The following is a 19,361-nucleotide window of genomic DNA, read 5'->3' as shown; positions in this document are numbered from 1 at the left end:
CTTCCCAGGGAAAGGCCTGGGTGTCTGTCTTTCTAGCTAGCATCCCCAGTGATTCTGGTGGGGATTCCTTTTGGGAAATGCTGCTGACCTGGTTGAGGAGCTGATTTAGTTTCCTTTGGCATCTCTCTGATGAGGGGCGTCTTTTTGCTTCCCCACCTCCACTGTCCATGAAATACAGAGGTGCAAAGGAGACAGAGAAAACCTTTTCTTAAAAAGAAAAAAAACTCAGGAGACAAATAGTGATACTGAGGCTTGCACTTGGGCGTGGCTCTGCCCTGGTGTCAGGAGGGTCTAGGAGTGCCCAAGTCAGAGCAGTTCTCAGTGAAGGGAGGGGAGGGTCTGTGTTGGTCCAGAGCCTTGGCATGTATGTAGGTGAGGCCCAGAGACTGTCTGCACCTGGGGTCCCAGCCCCAAATGACCCACACCATGGCCAAGCCCCTATCAGCACCCCCTAGTCCCCACCCTGGCCCTGCCCTGGGCCCTGGCCCTCAGCCCAGCCCCAGCCCCCGCAGCCGCCGCCTAAGACCACAATTACAGGGGCCACTGGGGGGCGGGGGAGCACTGGGGATGAAAGGCAGCTTGGAGAATGGTTCCAGCTGTGGCAGCTCTGGAGAAGGTCACAGGGAGGAAGGGCCGGGGAAGCATAGGGGTGAGAACAGGTGAGACCCTCACAGCCCCAGCCTAGCCCAGTCCAGCCCCAGCCCAGTCCTGGTGCCCAGCTGGAGAAGTTTGTCTCAGTGAAGAAGAAAGCCAAGGAGCCACAGACCAATAAGGGGGCTCTTCATCACATTGTCCAGGCCTCAGGGGCCACCAACCCTCAGCAAGGTAAGGAGGAATGGCTTGCTGCTCCAGTCTCCCCAAACTCCCAATGTGTTTGGTCATTGAAAGGGAAGGGTACTGTTCCCCCAGCCCGTGGTCTCAGGCTGATCCTAGGCCTTCCACTCGGCCTCCTCACCCATCTGCCTGTGTTCCGCCTGTTCCTGATGTGGTCACACACACATCTGGGGTGCCTCTGTGCACTTCCCCCATCTCCCCAGTTCCACATGTCCCCTGCCATTCAGCCAGCAGGGGACTTTGATGGCTCAGACTGCCTGAGGCTGAGCAGCTGGATGAGCAGGAGTGGGGGGTGGTGGGAGCTCTACTTCCGGCCCCGTCCCAGGCAGCAGGGCAAGAGCACAGATCTATCTCTGGGCTCAAAGAAGATAAGGCTAGAAGTCCCAATGGTGCCTTCTGGTCATCACTCCCACCCTTCATAGAAGGCAGTGCCCAGATGCCTTCAGGGCTTGGTCACAGAAGATGGACCAGTAACATGTGGCCAGCAGTTTAAAGATGGAAGTGCATTCTCACAGTGTGCTAAAAAGCAATCAGGGACCCCTATTAGGTGACAGGAAGTGCTCAGATAGGTTAACTGACTTGACCAAGGTCAAGCTAGCAAACAAGGCATTTTTCATTGTACCATACTACTTCCTCTGAATTCCTTTTAACCTGCCTAGAATGGTGCCAGTTCATGCCACTTCCCCAGCTTCCCTCCCTGGCATTGTGGAGGAAGATGTCCAGCATCATCCACCCTATCTCACCCCCTGCAGCACCCAGCAGTGGTAGAGACCGGGAGGCTGGAATCCCAGCCCTAGGTCTGGGCCAGCCCAGACGTCCCAGACAGTCTGGAACCCTAGAAGCTTGACCCAAGCTGTCTGTAGGTTTCCTTGCTTCCTTTCAGTCCTATCTTCTCCTGCCCACCCCTCTCTGAGTTTCCCAGATGTCCTGCAGGTCCTGTCTGTCACTCCCTGTTAATAGAGAAGCTGGGCTCCGCATGCCCCCTGGTGGTCTCTGAGAGAAGTGCAGGAGTTTGGGTTTTGGGTTTGTTTGGTTTTTGTGTTTGTTTGAAGATAAGAGCAGAGCTTTGGGGAAGGCAGATCTGTGAATATAAACCTTGCCCTCAGGGAGCTTCATTTCTCCTCTATGTGGACCATAATGTATTTCCACTGTCTCCTTTGGTAAGTTAACAGACTTTCCTTTGGTCCAGGAGTTCTAAGTCCAAATTCTCCATGACTTCCCTGAGGCCCAGACATTTGATCCAAGGGAGCCAAGAGGAGGCAGAAAGGAAAACCCTGGTGCCTCAACCTTCCCACTGCAGCCTGACACCCCTCCCCACCATAAGTCTTGAGGATTGAAGCAGGCTAGGTCACCGAGTGAATGCAGGGGCATTGCGGGGGAAGGACAGGGGTCCTGGAAGCCACGGTGAGGGTCTGTCACATCCAGAACGAGCTCCCTTTCCTTCTGTTTCATTTGAAGAACTGTGCTTTGCTCCCAGTGACTGCCCCGCCCCCCTGCGGTTGTAGAGAGGCTGTCAATACCAGGCATGGTAGTACATCTCCCTAGACACCATTATTGGTTCAGGAATAGGCAAATGACCAAGCTGAACTAAGCAAGGTCTTCCTTGGGACTTCTGTTGGAGACAACTGGTAAAGTCATTCTTTTGTTTTTTGATCTAAGACTGCATATAGAGCTGTCATGGAGAAAGTCTGCAGGAGGAGACAATGAGGACAGTATGCCAAGAGAGGCAGAGAGAAACAATAGATGCAGAGGTGAGGGAGAGGGAAGCAGATGAGAAAGAAGCCTGTGACACCATGTGAGCCCCTGGGTTCAGCTGTACCTGAATTTAGACTAACCTCTGGACTTCCCTGGTATAAGCGCCATTCATTATTTCTGTCTGGCCTCAGCTAAAAGTCAGGTACCTTCATTTGCAATCAGGGCCTTCCCAATATCTGCAAAGCATCATACGTCTATCCCCATTCTCACAGTAGCTATCATTTATTAAACATATGTTTGACAAATTATGTGTCACGAGCTATGCTAAAGGCTTTCGTATCTCAAAAAAAAATTCTCCCAACAATCCTGTGAGGGTGTGGGACAGATTATGATGGCTGCAAATTATTTGCCACTCCTCCCATTGAGGGGTGGAATTAATTTTCCCTCCCCTTGAATTTTGCCTGGCTCTGTGACCTGTTTTGACCAATACAGAGTTACAGTGATGGTATGTAACTTCCAAAGCTGGACTTGAGAAGAGACTTACAGCTTCTGCCTTCAAGTTTGGTACACTCTCCTTTGAAAGTCAGTTTTGGCCAGGCACGGTGGCTCACGCCTGTAATCCCAGCACTTTGGGAGGCCAAGGCGGGCGCATCACGAGGTCAGGAGATCAAGACCATCTTGGCTAACACGGTGAAACCCCATCTCTACTAAAAATACAAAAAACTTATCCGGGCATGATGGCGGGTGCCTGTAGTCCCAGCTACTCGGGAGGCTGAGGCAGGAGAATGGCATGAACCCAGGAGGTGGAGCTTGCAGTGAGCCGAGATCGCGCCACTGCACTCCAGCCTGGGTGACAGAGCAAGACTCCATCTCAAAAAAAAAGAAAGTCAGTCTTATGTAAGAAGTCTGACTATCCTAAGGCTAACATTCAGCGAGGAAGGCCAAGTTAACCACATGGAGAGAATGAGAGCACAAGAGAAGCTCCGTGCCCTAGACATGTGAGTGGGAGCTTCTTGGACTGTCCAGCACAGCACAGTGGAGACTCCAGCAGAATGCAGCCATGTGAACCCAAGCCAATGGTTCTGCTATATAGAGCAGACCTACTGAGCTGAGTTCTGACAAATCATGACCTCAAAAATCCTGAGAAGTGATTACTTTGGGGTTGTTTGTTATGTAGCAATGGATAACTGAAACAGAGCGAAATCCCTTTGTATAAAGAAAATGAGGCTAACTTGGCGTGTGTTGTAAAGTTCTAAGCAGCAGCACCAACTGCAAACCCAGAGTGTCTGACCCCAAAGCTCATTTTTTGTCCTCCATACCTTGATAGGGGAGTCATTCCGCATTGCAGTATTTGGACTGGAGGAAAGTTGGAGGCTCTGGGTCCTGGAAGTTGGGCTATGCCCTCCCTCTTTCTCTCTGGAGGAAGATGGGAGCTCAAGCTTCAGCTCTGGAGAATCCAGAACTGCCCTCTGTCTCCTCACTTTCACCAGAAGCTTCCCAAGAGGAGCCAGAAGGAAGGAAATATTGTTGGGTGCCAAGAGAAATGTTGGGACAAACTTGCTTCCTTTCCCTCTAAGCGTGATTAGAAATGCTGTTCTGGGCAGTCTTTTCAATGCAAATGGGGGTGAAGTTAGTTTTGATGGTAACAAAACCTGGTGAAGCTAATAACGTGTTCATCACATTCTACAGTTTATAAAGTGCTTTAATCCCATGGGCTTAGGCATCCCCAAAAGTCTACCCAGAAATTCCCCAGGGGTCACAGAAACAGACACAATCCCCTAAAAATGAAGACAAGGGCGAGTTTGAGAGCTGAGCCTACCATCAGAAGCTTCTGATGCCCCTGTCCCTTTAAAGAGGAATTGCTAGTTCTTCTCCGGCTTGCAGATCCAGGCCCTAGATGTGTGACAGGAGTGAACAAGAAGAATGCCAAGGGAGGATAGCGAGTTTCCAGGAGAGGCCAACCTGGTCGGGAGATAGGGACCCAGGTGATAGCCCCTGAGGTGCTAGTTCTAGCACACCCACCTTCTTCTGGAGCCTGGCAGCCTGAAGATCGGTCTCCCCCCAAACTGTGGGTCCAGCCCTAGTGGTTTAAATATCTTTATTGATACTAACCTCACCCACCATCCCGTGGCCAGCAGTTCTGGGGAGCCCAGTGTCCAGAGGCCTTTAGACTGGCTTTTTGGTTTCCTCCTAGAGGCCAAGGGGAGGGAGGGCCTGTACAGTGTCCTTTAAACGCTCCCCGAGCGCCTTTTCGGGGCCGTCCGGCGCCCTGTGCCTTCGTGGGTGGGCGTTCCTCTCAAGCCCCTCGCCTCACCATTTCCAGAGGCCTGGGAGTTAGGCTTTGGCAGAGAGAAGATGGGCGCGAGCGGCGAGCGGCGAGCGGCGCCCGGTGCCGGTGCCCCGAGGTCCCGCAGGTGCGAGCCAGCGCTGCGCGAAGTCAGTCTAGCGGCCGGGCGGCGGGTCAGAGGCAGAGGCTGAGCTCCTTGCGCACACGGCAGCGGTGGCACTGTACTACGCAGCACCAGTGGAAGCGGCACAGGCAGTTCTCTTCGAGCTGCACGCTCTCCTGGCGGTGCCCGCGGCCGCAGCACAGCAGGTCGCAGCCGCTGAGGTCCGGGGCGCTGCTATTGCAGGCGCGACCGCGCGTGCCAGGGGAGCCGGTGCGTCGGTTGGGGGCGCAGAAGTCGGGCGAATCGGCGGCGTAGAGGAGGTCCGCTCGGCCCGGCGGCTTGAGCGTGCGGACGGCGGGCAGCAGGGCCTTGCCGTCGTTGGTGCCCATGACGCGTGAGGCGCCGTGGAAGCGCTCCAGCAGCCGCGCGCCCACCTCGCGAAACGGAGGCAGCTTCTGCCAGCAGGTGCGCAGCGCGCATGAGCCCGACAGCCCGTGGCATTTGCACTCGGTGCGCGTGTGGCTCCGCACGGCCTGCGGGAAGCAGAGGGGCGGACGCATGTGGACAGATGGGGGGTGCAGGAAAGGGCCCAGCGGATGGACAGAAAGTAAGATTGGGAATGGGAGGCGAAAGGAAGAGAGGAAAATGCAGACAAAAGGAGACCGCAAGTTCAGGAGGAGGAAATCAAGGAAAGGACAACTCGGAGGGGAGGAGCAGGAGGAATGGTAAGGATGGAGTATGATGATGACAAAGCGGGGAGACGGGGACAATATGCAGCGCAGAGATTCCAGGGTCCAAAGCCAGGGGGTGGGGGAGAAAGCAGAATGGACAGCAGGGGTGAGATTCTCTCTGGAGGAGGGGGGAGGTGGCAGCTGTCGAGGCCTAGCCCTCCTGCCAACCTGGCCCCCTCATTCCTACCCCTCACGGCCCCCAGGCGGGGCTGAGCAGAGACGCAGAGCCAGCCGCCTGGGCGTCTGTCTCCGTCACCCCTCCCCAACCCTCTCGGCAGGTATGTGGGCCTGTCCGGACATTCCTCTTCGGGCCCCTTCCTCCCCCTGCCCGATGCCTCAGGCCCGAACCCTAGAGGACACGGTACGTATGGCGATGTCCCTGGAGAACCCTGGAACTGAGGCATAGGGTGCAGGAGGGCCCGCTGGGAATGCAGTACTGAGAGTGGAACCCAGGCAGCCTCTCCCCTATTCACTGTCTGAAGCAGGGTCTAAGATTCCCAAACCCACCAAGGATTGATGGTTCAGAAGACCCAAGAAAATCATTTCTGGAAGCTCAGAGTCCAGGGGCTAACCTGACCCTGTGTCCCACTCCCACCTCCTGAGTCTGCCCTGCCCCCTCCTGGAACCATCACACCCAGACAACATTCTTGCCCCTGAATGAGAGCTCCTGGGGCTCTCCTCATTACAGAGGGGAGAGGAGAGGATGCCACGGCTCTGAGCAGGTGAGACCTGGGCTGGCGTTGCTGGGTAGCCAGTTGGCAAGTGCCCAGAATTGGTCACAGCTGTCCTGGCCTCCACCTGACTCCCTCCAACCTCCGCCGGGATTGGTTCCTTGTCCTTCGTTCTTTTCCATTGCCCCTCAGACCTGTTCTAACTCTTTCTAGGCTCTTTCTCTCACTCCCCCTGGCTTCCCTGTACCCAGACCCCAGACCCCAGACCTTGCCCTAGCTTCTATCCTGTCTTCCATCCCCACCTTTGTTTTATTCCCCTGCCCCTGCCTAGGCATCCAGACCTCCTACCCATTGCAAGCTTTGCTTCACCTGTCCTGTCTTGAAGCTGTGCCCTCTCTGCCTGGGGTCACTAAAGACCCTCAGTCCTATTCCCTGAGTGTCCCTTCCCCCATTCTGCCCACTGTACCCCCAGCATCTGGCCTTCTCAGACCCCCAAGTGACTCCTCCTTGGATGCTGGACATCTCTTCTCCCACATGTCCATCCATGCTTGCAACCCATCTTTCCGCCCATGCCCACTCCCCCACACATTAACGCCACCTCCACCTACACACCCTCACTCCTGCCCACACTTCCTCAAGCACACTTCTGCGCGCACACTCACATTTCCGCACACACTCACTCCCTCCTGCCCGTACGCACCAGCCGGCCCGCCTCGTTGTTGTGCAGTTGCACCAACGCGCGGATGTCTCCGCGTCCCCGCTTGTGCCGCGCGTCCATAAAGAGCCTCGACTTCTCGTCCCCGAAGTCCACGTCGTCGCCGCAGCCTCCCCACTCCCAGGCGGCGCTGCCTTCCGGAGAGCCCGCGGGGCTAGGGGGTCCGGGGGTGCCGGGCAGGCCGGAGGGCCGGGGAGGCGCCCGCCCGCGGGGCGCCTGGCAGCCGCACTGCAGCAGCTCGCCCATAGAACAGGCCTGCGTGACGGCGTGGCTGGCGCCTGCCGCGGTGATGGCGAACACGAAGGCCGTCTCCCGAATGTCTGTGAATGCGGAGAGGTGCAATCAGCGCGGGCTGGGGCGGTCAGCTGGGGCCTGGGACCTGAAACCTGCGGCGGGAGGGCTGTCCCAGGGGCCTGGGAGGCAGGGTCCTTGCAGGGTGCCCAGACACATGCGACGGGGAAGTGGGGCTCAGGCAACTTCAGCGAACCAGTTCCCCTCTCCTTGGGTCCCCCAGCGGGGAGAAAGCAGCCCCACTTCCGCCCCCTCCCCACACTGACCCTGTTGCAGGATGCGTCCAAAGGCCTTGCTGTGGCTGGAGCAGTTCCAGCGGCGGAAGCGGAACTGGAACTGGCACTCTCGCACCCCAAGTCGGGCGCCCCGGGCTAGCTCTGCCACCACTTCCGGCTCAGCCTGGCACAACTCGGCCTGCCGCCCGGCTAGCCGCCGTGCCTTCCTGCAGATGCTGGTAGGGTCCATAACCAAGGGGCTGCCCACAGCCCTGGAAAGCAGAGAATAGCAGGTCAGGGGTGTAACCCAAAAAAGGGCTTGGGGTGGAAGGGAGGGAGACCAGCCTCACTCAGCCCACAGCGGGAGCTGTGACATGCCCTCCAACCCTACCCCCAAACTGAGCTCGAGATTGTCCTGTCTGGCTCTCCTACTCTCCTACTATTCCATGTCTGTGTCCTCTCTTAACTAGAGTCTAGTCTGATAATTGCTACAGAGCAAAGATTCAATCTTATCTTCCTACGCACATCTTTGTAAATAAATCCTTATAGAAATTTTACTCAAGGTGAAGGCAGCTGGCACCAGGTAAGCCAAAGTTAAAACTCAAACTTCTAGCCCAAAAGGGTGACAAGGAAAAGAAATAACAGAAGAAAGATCAAGAAGGCCATCAAGGAAAAGAAAACATGTGTCGTCAAGAGACAACAAAGAAAAGTAAGCAGTATCAAGGAATGATATGGTCTTAGTGGACCACAAGCTGGATATGTGTCAGCTGAAAAGCCCCGATGAAAGGCAAGAACAATCCCAGGAAGAGAGAATGCCACGAGATGTCGGAACGGCTAGGGAATGGAGCCTAGCTGAGAAAAGTCACACCCGCTCTGTAGCCCAAGTTTCTCCTTCTGTAAAATGGGTGTGTTGGGCTTTCATCTCTAAGGTGGGCCCTCCTACCCTGATCTCTTCTGTGTCCCTGAACTGGAGAGCAGGAGGAAGCAGCTGGGGGCCAGGTTTCTGAAGTATTGTTGGAAAGTAGATGACACTGACCCTTCTCCTGCTCCAGGATCTGTGGCTTTTTTTTTTTTTTTAATTGAGATGGAGTCTTGCTCTGTCACCCAGGCTGGAGTGCAGTGGCAGGATCCCAGTTCACTGCAACCTCCACTGCCCAGGTTCAAGTGATTCTCATGCCTCAGCCTCCCAAATAGCTGGGACTACAGGCGTGCACCACCACGCCTGGCTAATTTTTTTGTACTTTTAATAGAGACAAGTTTCACCATGTTGGCCAGGCTGGTCTCAAACTTCTGACTTCAGGTGATCTGCCTGCCTCGGCCTCCCAAAGTGCTGGGATTACAGGCATAAGCCACCACACATGGCCAAGGATCTGTTGCCTTCTCTGAACAGAATGGCAGTGAACCAAGCCCTGCACATTGGGGTGACATCAGTGCTGGGGGGCAGGCAATGTTTGGCTTGGTAGTGGAAGACTTCATGGGAAGTCCCACGCACTTCCAGAAATCCCTCAACTCCTGGCATTCGCTCTGCCCGAGGAGAGAGCTGACATTTGGTTTCCGTACACCAGACCCCTGAAGGTTAATTCCTTAGGGATTCACACCTGGGGGAACCGCTTTCATCAGATTGCTCCTATCTGAACACTTAGCTGGGATTCCCATCTCAAAGGAATGAGTAGAGCATTTGGGAGAAGAGGGTAATTAGAGACCACCCAAAAGCTCTTCTGCAGAGGACAGAAAAAAAAAAAACTGGGTGGGGGTAGGGGTCCCAGGAGAGAGAAAACATAGAGAATGGTGGTAGGTGGTGCCAGAGGTCAAGGTGGCCTACTTTTCAGTTTTGCTTTAGTGCATATCCGCCCCACTGTCCCCATTTGCTCCACAAGTACAGGCTGCCCAGGCATGTTCTGGCTCCACAACAATGAAGTGTGATGGTCTTAAATAGAAGCAAGAGGAATTTAGGTCTTCAGGTAGAATTCTCAACACTAAGGATGGAGATGCTTGAAGAGGTGGTGCAGGAAGATGTGTAGTAAGTTCAGTCCTTTACGGTCTACAACACAAACACGTGTGTGTGTGCGCGTGCATTCTCATGCATGCGTGCATGCATGCGCACGCACACACACAAAATCAGGTTGCTGCCGTCATCCGCACCTAAGTAGCTCAGGAATCAGATGTCTCTCAATGGAGAGGCCACAGTCCACATCTTCCTTCCTGCGTGCTTAAGACCAGCCCAGCACTGGCCCCCACCCTTTCCCAGCCTAGATAAGTAAAGCAATGGAGGGTGGGTCAGGGCACCCCAATGACCCAGTGACTTTTGAGAGTTGATCGGTCTCTATTGATCCATCAATCTATCTGTCCCTCCTCTGCCCATATATCCCACCTCATTATAAGAAGGATTGGAGGCAGCTTCCAACATGGCTGTGCAGGGTCAGGAGATAAGACTATGAGCTTTTTGAGCATTAGGACTGCCTTATTTTCCTTTGCATCTCCTGGAAGACTTAGGTACTTAGTTTATATCCTCCCCAACCCCAATTTTTATTACAAAAAATTGCATACTATGAATTCTGTGTTATATGTAATACCTGTAGTATATTATACAACGAACACCGTTTAATATGTGGTTTTGAATGAGTAAATAAGCCATCTAAGAGAAAGTTCTCACTCGAGCCCACGCCCCTGTCCACATCTTATTTCATGACTGCTAATTCATTTCCTCAAACATGCTCTTTTCCCCCACTGGGAATCAGGCAGGGAATGAGTCCTCTCTGCAGTCGTCCAGCTCCTTATGTCTGGGGCTCCACCTGTGAGTCGGCGGCTCTGCAAGCTCATCTTCCCCACCCCCACTGCCCTTACTTCTAAGTTCCCCAGTCCCTCCGCCTCAACCCTGCCCTCTGCTAACTTCCTAGTTTCCCAGGGTTGACTGGCCTTATCTATCCAAGGTTACTCTGCCCCATCCTTCTCCTCTCCCTCCTCCTCCCTTAAGAAGGCAGGAGGGAGTGGAGATGAGCAAGACAGAAAGACAAAAACCTCTTGACCTTCTCTGTTTCGCAGGGACTAGAGACAGGGGAGAATCATGAGGAGTATGGAGGCCAGGGACTTTCAGGAGGTGGGGCTGGGGCTGGGGGGCTGCCCCAGAGCCAGTTCCTGGTCTGGTCTGGCTCCCCAGGCTGGCTGGCTGCCTGGGAACTAGACTTGTTTACAAGCTGGTCAGGGGGAGGGATGGGCAGTAGTAGCAGCTAGAATCCCAAGGGACCAGTTTGTTCCCTGCCCTCCTGTCCTTGCTCCCATCCTAAATACATAAGAAATGAAACTCCAGAAGGGGCGTGGCAGGGGGCATTGGGCAAAACACCAAGCTTCGCTTCCGATCTCTGGTTTCTGTCAACTCTGTGTGGGCTGAGCCACTCTGAGCAAGTCAGTCCCCTTTGTGGGCTTCAGAAAAACTGAGGAGTTAGCATGAGAGACTCACATACCCCCTGTAACTTTGGCTTTTGACACCACATCAAGTAATAACTCCCCCATCCCCACTCACCTTTCACCGTCCTTGCTTTATGCTTCCTTAGGGAGTGAACTCTGCTTTTCAGGCCTTTGGGTCAGCATTGGCCTGGGATCAGCCCAGAGAAGATGTGCTCCTTTGGGAGAATTTGCATGTTTTGGGGCCTGAAGCACAGTGGTGGTAGGGAATACACAATACATAGGATCTGGGATCCTCATCAAACAGCCATTCCTGGGCATAGAAAAAAATGAGGCTAGCCCTAAAAGAAATCAGTATGCGGACAAGAAGGGGCAAGGCAATGGATGGTCATTCTAACTGGCTTGGCCTGCGCCAAGGTCTCTCTACCAAGGACCATGGTTGGTAGGATCAATTGCCTAGGGAAGGTGGTATCAGGGGCCAGCCAGTCCCTATTGGCAACATCTGTAGACCTAAGCCCTGGAGGTGCTAGGTTTCTGGCCTAACCTACCTTTCCATCTCTTGAGTCAGAGGGCCAAGAACAATGTCAGAGATCACCCAGTTCAGCCCCACCCACTTCACCCTCGTTATGCAGCTGAGCAAGACAGGAGGCGACTGACTCTGGCCACTGGTAGAGGGATCCCTATTGCAAGACACAGTAGATGAATATTTCAAACATAAACAGTGCTGGAGGGAAATGGGCACATGAGATATCAGAAGACTTCCAGTGGCCTCCCATACCATCCTCCACACAGCCCCATACTCCTAGCAGGGTTGATTAACTCTGAATCTATTCCAGATAACATCGCTAAAATTCTGGACTCGGACCTACCCTAAGTCATCAAAATCTTAGCATCTCCCCAAGCTCACCTCAGATCCCATTTGCCCTAAGGAGCCTTCCTGGGCCCCAGTCCCCACAGGCCTTCCTCCGTGCATCACCCCGGGTGCCTGTCATTTGGGGGTGTCTGTTACCCTGCCAGTGGTATAATTAATTTTTCGTGTTTGCTTGTCTTATCTTTCCAACTAGGTAGAAAACTCATCAAAGACAATAAGCTCATGCATGAGCATTCATGGAGTACGCTCAGGGCTTTTGAGATCCACCAGACTTGAGTTTGGATCTGGGCTCTGCCATTTGCTTGTTCTATGATGTTGAGTGAGTCCCTAGCATGTGAAGCTGGCACTTAGTCTTCACTAGATGGATGATGAGACTTAACCTCCTGAGCCTCAGTTTCTTCAACTGTCAAATGAAACTAGTAATACCCACCTCCCTCCCAGATTACAGATGCAGAGAACCTGAGAATGGGCTTTCTCCAACAACTGGTGTTTGTCTTCCCACCACACCCTTATTCATCTCTTGAGCCTGCCCAGTTCAGGACAAACAGTAGGGTGCAGGCAGCATTGTGGGTTCCTGAGAACACCCTTTTCTCCAACTCTCTGCTATTTCTTCTCAGCCTGGATCCCTGTGTCTCCTCCTCCTCCATCCAGCCCTGCTCCTGGACCAAATGCACCCTCTAGGACCCTCCTCTTCCCCAGCAGGCACTCCTGGGTGGATCGCTGAGGCCAAAGGGATCACAGCTCACTGGCTGCCCAATGCCCTCTGAAGGGTCTCCAAGCCAGCCTCCCTCTATTTCCCCGCCCCTACTCCCAAGGTCCCCACACTGACCCCACCTCCCACAAACCAGCAGAGGGAGCCCTGAGCCCTGGGGCTGTGGGTGGGGGTTGCACAGGGGTGGGGGAGGTGGGTGGTGGAGAAGGGGCAGAAAAATGTTGCCTGACTGCTGCTGAGGCGGCTGGGCCCGGGCCTGTGCCCGCCCGCCTGTCCTGTCCTGCTCTGTCTAACTCGGTAATTACTGCTCCCCTCCCCCAGCCCCTACCCCCACCCAAACCACCACATCAAAGCCAGTGATGCCCAGCTCCATTAACCCCTGCCTCCCCACTGCCCCCCAGCCACCCCATTCCCCACCTCACCACCCCTAACCCAACTTGGTTCCCTCTGCCCTTCCTCACCATCTCTTCTCATCACTCTTGGGAGAGGTGGAGGCATTCCCTTCCCTGATAGACTTCGCTGTACAAAAGGGCTTCCTATTGGTCAGGGCTGCGGCAGGCAAAGGTGCCCCAGGAGACTGTCCCGGGCCCTCTGCTCGCCCATATTGGGGTGGGGAGCACCTATCTGAGGGCGGGATGGGGGAGCAGGAGAGGCCTGTAGAAGATCCTGTGCCCCTTTCCTGATCCCCCACCCCCTCACAAGAATGAGATACTGAGCCAGAGGTGGACTCTCAGTCCGGCTCTGAGCTGTCTGCATTCCGGGTGGCCAGGGGCAAGTCATCTTCTCACCACCTGTCTGTGACCTTGCTGCCCTCACATGTAAGTGAAAATATTGGACCTGATTATCTCTAAGTGCTTTCTAGATCTACTTTCTAGATTAAACAGAGGGCTCAGGAGCTGGAGGAACCAGCCAAAGAGGCCAAGGTGGAGAAGCCTCCCGGAGGCCTTTCCCTCAGTTCCTCCTCTGGCAGTTCTGGAGAAGCACCCAAGGGAGTGCCTGGCCTAGGTAGGAAAGAGGGTGCAGGCTGGGGGTGCTTTCACTGACCCACAAAGGACAGGCATCCTCCGGCCACCCTCCCGCCAGCCTGACCACACTGCCCTCGCCTCATCCCCTCCACTGTGGCATTTCTCCATCATAGTGCTGGGCCTGATGAGCAAACCTCCTGCTGACCTCTCCCCACCAACTCCTGGCTTCTGATGAGAACAGGGCAGGAGGGGGCTGCACCCCCCAGGAAATGTCTCAGTGCCAGAACTCTGGTGGGCTCAGGGCATGCTCTGGCCTGGATTGGGCCAGCCTCCTTCTGCCCCTGCCCTTTTCTGCTCACAGCCCCATTGTCTCCCTCCAGGGGAAGCTGCCAAGGCGGGAGGCCTGGAGGGGGGAACGGATGGCTAACCCACCCCCTTCCGCACCCCACCCTGGAGCTCAGCAGGGGCCAGCAACAGGACTGCCCACGATGGGTCAGGGGCCCCAGATAAAGACAGGATGGGAAAGGGTGGTCCAGCCCAGCCTGGGTTGGGGGTGGCAGCTAGAAAACCTGAGTGCCACAAAGAAGCCGGGGTCCTTTCCCTGCCTCCCTGTGGGGCCAGATGAGGCTATCCTAGGCCTCTGGCTCTTGTTTCCTTTTCCAGGAGGGGGGTTGGTGAAAGACAAGATGGGATGGGGGAAGGGAGTGACACTGGGTGGTGTTTTCCCCAGTGGAACAAGGGGAGGGTTAGTTTCTTTCATAGAAAATATAAAACAGGGCTGGGTGCGGTGGCTCACGCCTGTTATCCCAGCACTTTGGGAGGCTGAGGCACGCAGATGACTTGAGGTCAGGAGTTCAAGATCAGCCTGGCCAACATGGTGAAACCCCGTCTCCACTAACCCGTCTCTACTAAAAATACTAAAACAAAAAAATTTAGCTGGCGTGGTGCCAGGCACCTGTAATCCCAGCTAATCGGGAGGCTGAGGCAGGAGAATCACTTGAACCTGGGCAACAGAGTTTGCAGTGAGCTGAGATCGCACCACTGCACTCCAGCCTGGGTGACAGAGCGAAACTCTGTCTCAAAAAGAAAAAAGAAAAAGAAAAGAAAAGAAAGCAAACGAAAAGAAAAGAAAAGAAAAAACAGAAAGAGGAAAGAGGAAGAGAGAAGGAGATTGATTTGACCATTCTATGAGAGTGAGCTCTTTACTACATCCACTGATTGGAGGTATAAATAACGATGGGTCAGATGTTGTAAAGAACTTCCTGGGGGTTGGCAAGACTGGAGCAGGGAGCAGAGCGGAAGCGGGGAACTGGTGACTGGGAAGCTCTCCCTCTCTGCCTCACTCCCAAGACAGGGTCTGTCAGGGCCACAGCATAGGCTGGATGACCTGGATGCAATGAGGCTGGACAAGATGACTTCCAGAGAGCCTGGCCAACGTCCTGGAATCTGGGATTCTGTAATTCACAAAGATATGATTACAGATGAGAGAAAGACAGAGAGGTTGGGGGCAGAGTTTATTTTTATTGATCGATTGATTGAGACAGTGTCCTTCTCTGTCGCCCAGGCTGGAGTGCAGTGGCATGGATCTTGGCTCACTGCAACCTCAGCCTCCCAGGTTCGAGCGATTCTTCTGCCTCAGCCTCCCAAGTAGCTGGGATTACAGGCACCTGCCACCACTCCTGGCTAATTTTTGTATTTTTAGTAGAGACGGGGTTTCACCACGTTGGCCAGGCTGGTCTTGAACTCCTGACCTCAAGTGATCCGCCCACCTCAGCCTTCCAAAATGGTGGGATTTCAGGAGTGAGCCTCTGGGCCTGGCCTGGAGGCAGAGTTTAGAAAGCATGCATCACATTGGAGTAAGGAAGGGGAGTGAAAAGGAAGGTGGGAGACAAACTTCTCAGGAACCTGGAGCCAGGTCTCCGAGCCAATTCCAAGGGCATGAGCCATACTCCCCTTTCCTGACCAAGACACTCGAGTCACTCAAAGGTCCTGGGGTCCTCTCTGCTTCTAGCCTGGCTGCTGCTAGAATGTCAGAGTGGGATGCAGGAGGCTGCTGCAGCTGCTTTCCTGGCCAGCACTGGAGCTCTGACCTGGCCAGGATTCTCTGACAAGTAGGGAGAAGAAGGCCAGGGAAAGCAGGCCCTGGGCATCAGGGAACAGCCTGGAAGCCCCTACTGGGAAAGCTGCAAGCTGAAGTGAGACTGGGGGGTTAGGGGAGTGGAAGAGCTCAGGCCAGTGGGAATTATTGGTCCAGCCCATCAACCCAAACTTGACCTTGGAGGGCACTGGTAGGGTGGGGAGAGCTCAGGAGTGTAAGCAGAGTCAAAGATCCAGGGTAAGGGGGTCTGGGCTCAGACCAAAGAGATGAAGTGTCAGAAATAGACAAGTGACCAGGTGCAATGGCTCATGCCTGTAAGCCCAGCACTTTGGGAGGCCAAGGTGAGCGGATTGCTTGAGGTCAGGAGTTTGAGACCAGCCTGACCAACATGGTGAAACCTTGTCTCTACTAAAAATACAAAATTTCACTGGGCATGGTGGTGGGCAACTTTAATCCCAGCTACTCAGGAGGCTGAAGCAGGAGAATCATTTGAGCCGGGAGTCGGAGGTTGTAGTGAGCAAATATTGCACCACTGCACTCCAGCCTGGGCGACACAATGAAACTCCATCTCAAAAAAATAAAAAATAGAAAGTAAAAGAGGCTGGGCATGGTAATGCCATGGTAATGGCTGGGCCTGTAATCCTAACACTTTGGGAGGCTGAGGCAGGCAGATCACTTGAGGTCAGGAGTTTGAGACCAGCCTGGCCAACATGATGAAACCTTGTCTCTACTAAAAATACAAAAACTAGCCAGGCATGGTGGTGGGTGCCGGTAGTCCCAGCTACTTGGGAAGCTGAAGCAGGAGAATCACTTGAACCCGGGAGACAGAGGTTGCCATGAGCCAAGATCACACCACTGCACTCCAGCCTGGGCGACAGAATGAGACTCTGCTCTAAATAAATAAATAAATAAAAATCGAAATAAAAAAAGAAAAACAAAATGAATAGACAGAGGAGAGGGAAGGGGCCAAGGCAGGGAGGAGAGGCTCATTCCCTCTGAGGCACGTCTGAGCAAGGCAGTCAGACACCTTATCACTGGGACCCCTCACTCCTCACCCGGCACACCCTGCAGCTGTGGCCATGAAGGCCTCTGTGTTCTCCCACACCTGCCCGTGTCACCTCCTCCCCCACTCCCTTCTTCCCAGCTTCAGGGTCAGTCTCTCAGGGACCAGGCCGCTCTCCTTTGGCTTGGCTGCCACCCAGCAGTCCCTCCTGAACAAAGGAACCCCCACAGATACAGAGCCCAGAAAGGTGAATCAGCCAGTCCAATGACACTCTGCAAGCCCATCTCCAGCACCAACACTCTCGTAGGCCTCAGGGCTCCTAAAGACAAGGTATCTGCCTTCCAGGAGCAGGGAAGAGAGACCTAAAGGACTGTTGTCAGCCAAATGCAGTAACTAGCATAGTTGCCTAATGTATTTGATACAGTGGGAGCGCAGAGAAGGCAATGAAGGGAGGACAAGGGGACAGCTTCAGGGAGGAAGTGGTATTTTAACTGTAAGGATAAGAATGATTTAGACAGAGGGGGAGGGAGGGGAAGGAAGACAATGGCCATCAGGGAGGGACCCCATCCCCACACTTTGAAAAAGGGCAAAGTTAGGCGTTTATGGGGAAAAGAGATTCCTTTACAACATTTTCCTTGGAACTCTGGATTTTAAATGTAAATGAATCCCCCTTTTCACTCCTGGGGACCCTGGCCAGGAGAAGCTGGGTTGTGAGGGAGGCACTGTACATACTGAGTACCTCCTAAGGTCCTATTATTCTACACGTCCTCCCACCTAACCTTCCCAGCAAGCCTGCCAGGTGGGGAGGACTGTTATCCTATTTCCAGTTGAGACTGAGAGGTAGGGAAAGGAAGTGACTAGCCCAAGATCACAAACATAATGTTTAGATCTTAGATCTATCTGCTTCAAAGCTGCCACTGCATTATACTAAGCCGGATCAAAGGGCATATGTTCCCTAGATAGGACCTGGGTCGTCCTCGGTTCGCCCCTACCGTGACACTCGCGTGGGACGGCTCTCCGCATCACGGAGGAGGGATTGCTGCCCGCCGCTCCCTGTGTGGGCATCCTACTCCCTATCTCTCCAGAGCACCGGGATCTGCCTCTCTTCCAAATCTGGGGGGCGAGGGAAGAGCGGAGGGTCGGCATCCAGCCAATGACGTGGCAGTATGCAAATAGACACGACCCTGCCTTCTTAGGATTGGCTAACCTGTCAGCGTTATTGTCCAAGTCTCTCCTCTCTAAACACTGAGCTATTCCGGCGAGGGTTTGCTGCTCTGGAGACCTAGGGGGGACAAAGTCTTCTGGATCTGGATCTCTGAGCCGTCCCGGCCGGGCACCCTCCTTCCCCGCTCCGGCCCCACCCCCACCTCCACCCCCACCCCCAAGGCTCGATGCTCCCGCAACCTTCGCTGCCTAGGTGTCCCTTCTAGCTAGGGCCAAGCCTGGGAAGACGCCCCCTCCCTCGGCTGGCCAGGCCCCTCTCCCTTCCCGCAGGACCCTCCCGGTCCCGTATCTCCCGGGCTGCACATATTTTTTCATTCATGACCCCCACGTCTGGAAGGGCCGGGCGCGTGGGTCCCGTTCCTTCCGCTCCTCCTTTTCCTTGCTCCGGGAGGACGAGGTAGAGAAAACCAGGGTCCTGGCTCACTTTCCCCTTTATATTCCCTCTCTCGCCACTAACGCCCACTCCTCAGGAGCCCAGAGAGAAGCTGGTGGGTTGGTAGGCAAAGTAGGGCGGGAAAGGAGCAGCTGTGTGGCCCTCTGTGCCTTGTGGCTTCCCACCTTGTTCCTGTCTTCTCCAAATCCAGCCCCATACCCTGAATCCAGGGCCCTCCTCAGACATTCTTTTCCTCGGATATGTGTCTTCCCGAAAGATCTTTCCTACCCACCCGCCTGTTCCTTGGTGAGCTGGGTGAGCGCATAACTTGGAGGAGGGTGGGAGAGAACCCGGGAGGCGGAAACACAATAGAATGTTCCCGGGGGTTAGGAACGTCGAAGTGGAATTCAGAAATGCCCCCGGCCGAGGCCAGAAAGCTGGTCTTGGAGAGCAGATAGAGCCGGGAGGCTGCGGAACACCCCAATCGGTCCTGGGTCCCGGGGTCCCCACCCTCCAGCGTCCAGAGCCGCGCCAGGACAGCCGGACTCACCACCACAGTCCGCCGACGTGCGCCGGGCACAGGAGCAGCAGCAGCAGCAGCCCGAGGCGGGAGGGTGCGGGCGGCAGCATCGTGACCGCCCTACGGCCGCCCGGGTGGGCAGGAGGCGAGGCTGCGGAGCGAACGGCGGCGCGCGAGGGCCCAGGCTTCAGTGCGAGCGCGGCGAGCGCAACGGCGGCGGCCGGGAGGCGAGGGATCCGGCGGCGGTGGGGGGGCCCATCCCGGGCGAGGAGGGCGCGGCGGAGGCGGAGAGCGGACGGGGCAGCCAGCGCCTGTGTCTCCTGCGGAGCTCGCTCGGGAGAAGAAATCAGAGCCGGGGGCGGGGGTGGGAGGGGAGCGGGGCCGAGGCGGGGGCGGGGGGCAGGGGGCCGGAGGGAGGTGGCAGTTGCGACAGTCAGGCAGCGGGACTCTCGGGAGCGAGCCGTGCGCCCCGGGGCGGCGGGCGCGGAGCGCAGCGGAGGGCGGGAGCCGGGTGCCGGGGCGGGGCCCCAGCGCTCTTCGGGCTGTGGGACCCGCCCGCTTCGCCCCCTCGCCTCGCCTCTACCGGACTTGGAGCCCCCCGCCGCTCGCGGCCGCCTGGAGTCGGGGGCACGGAAGGGCGGGGAAGAAGAG

General features: G+C 55.3%; 1 protein-coding gene across 1 annotated transcript; it reads right to left on the bottom strand.

The window, feature by feature from the left end:
- Window positions 1–4,612: 4,612 nt before the first annotated feature.
- WNT6 (Wnt family member 6) lies at window positions 4,613–19,047 on the bottom strand. Its single transcript, XM_003272377.3, has 4 exons — window positions 18,741–19,047; window positions 7,594–7,814; window positions 7,022–7,356; window positions 4,613–5,452 (listed from the first exon to the last, which is right to left on the bottom strand). The coding sequence occupies exons 1-4, from the start codon at window positions 18,818–18,820 to the stop codon at window positions 4,991–4,993; spliced, it is 1,098 nt and encodes a 365-aa protein (XP_003272425.1). The 5' UTR covers window positions 18,821–19,047; the 3' UTR covers window positions 4,613–4,990.
- Window positions 19,048–19,361: the final 314 nt, after the last annotated feature.

This window comes from Nomascus leucogenys, chromosome 22a, assembly GCF_006542625.1.
Source record: "Nomascus leucogenys isolate Asia chromosome 22a, Asia_NLE_v1, whole genome shotgun sequence".
NCBI lineage: Eukaryota > Metazoa > Chordata > Mammalia > Primates > Hylobatidae > Nomascus > Nomascus leucogenys.
This window is presented reverse-complemented; position numbering and strand designations above follow the sequence as displayed.

Excerpts from the sequence above, each read along its gene's own strand:
- WNT6 (XM_003272377.3), bottom strand. The coding sequence starts at position 18,820 with ATGCTGCCGCCCGCACCCTCCCGCCTCGGGCTGCTGCTGCTGCTGCTC. Across the intron at positions 7,815-18,740 it reads CACGTCGGCGGACTGTGGTG|GGCTGTGGGCAGCCCCTTGG; the intron begins GTGAGTCCGGCT and ends TCTGCTTTCCAG. Across the intron at positions 7,357-7,593 it reads TGGACGCATCCTGCAACAGG|ACATTCGGGAGACGGCCTTC; the intron begins GTCAGTGTGGGG and ends CCGCATTCACAG.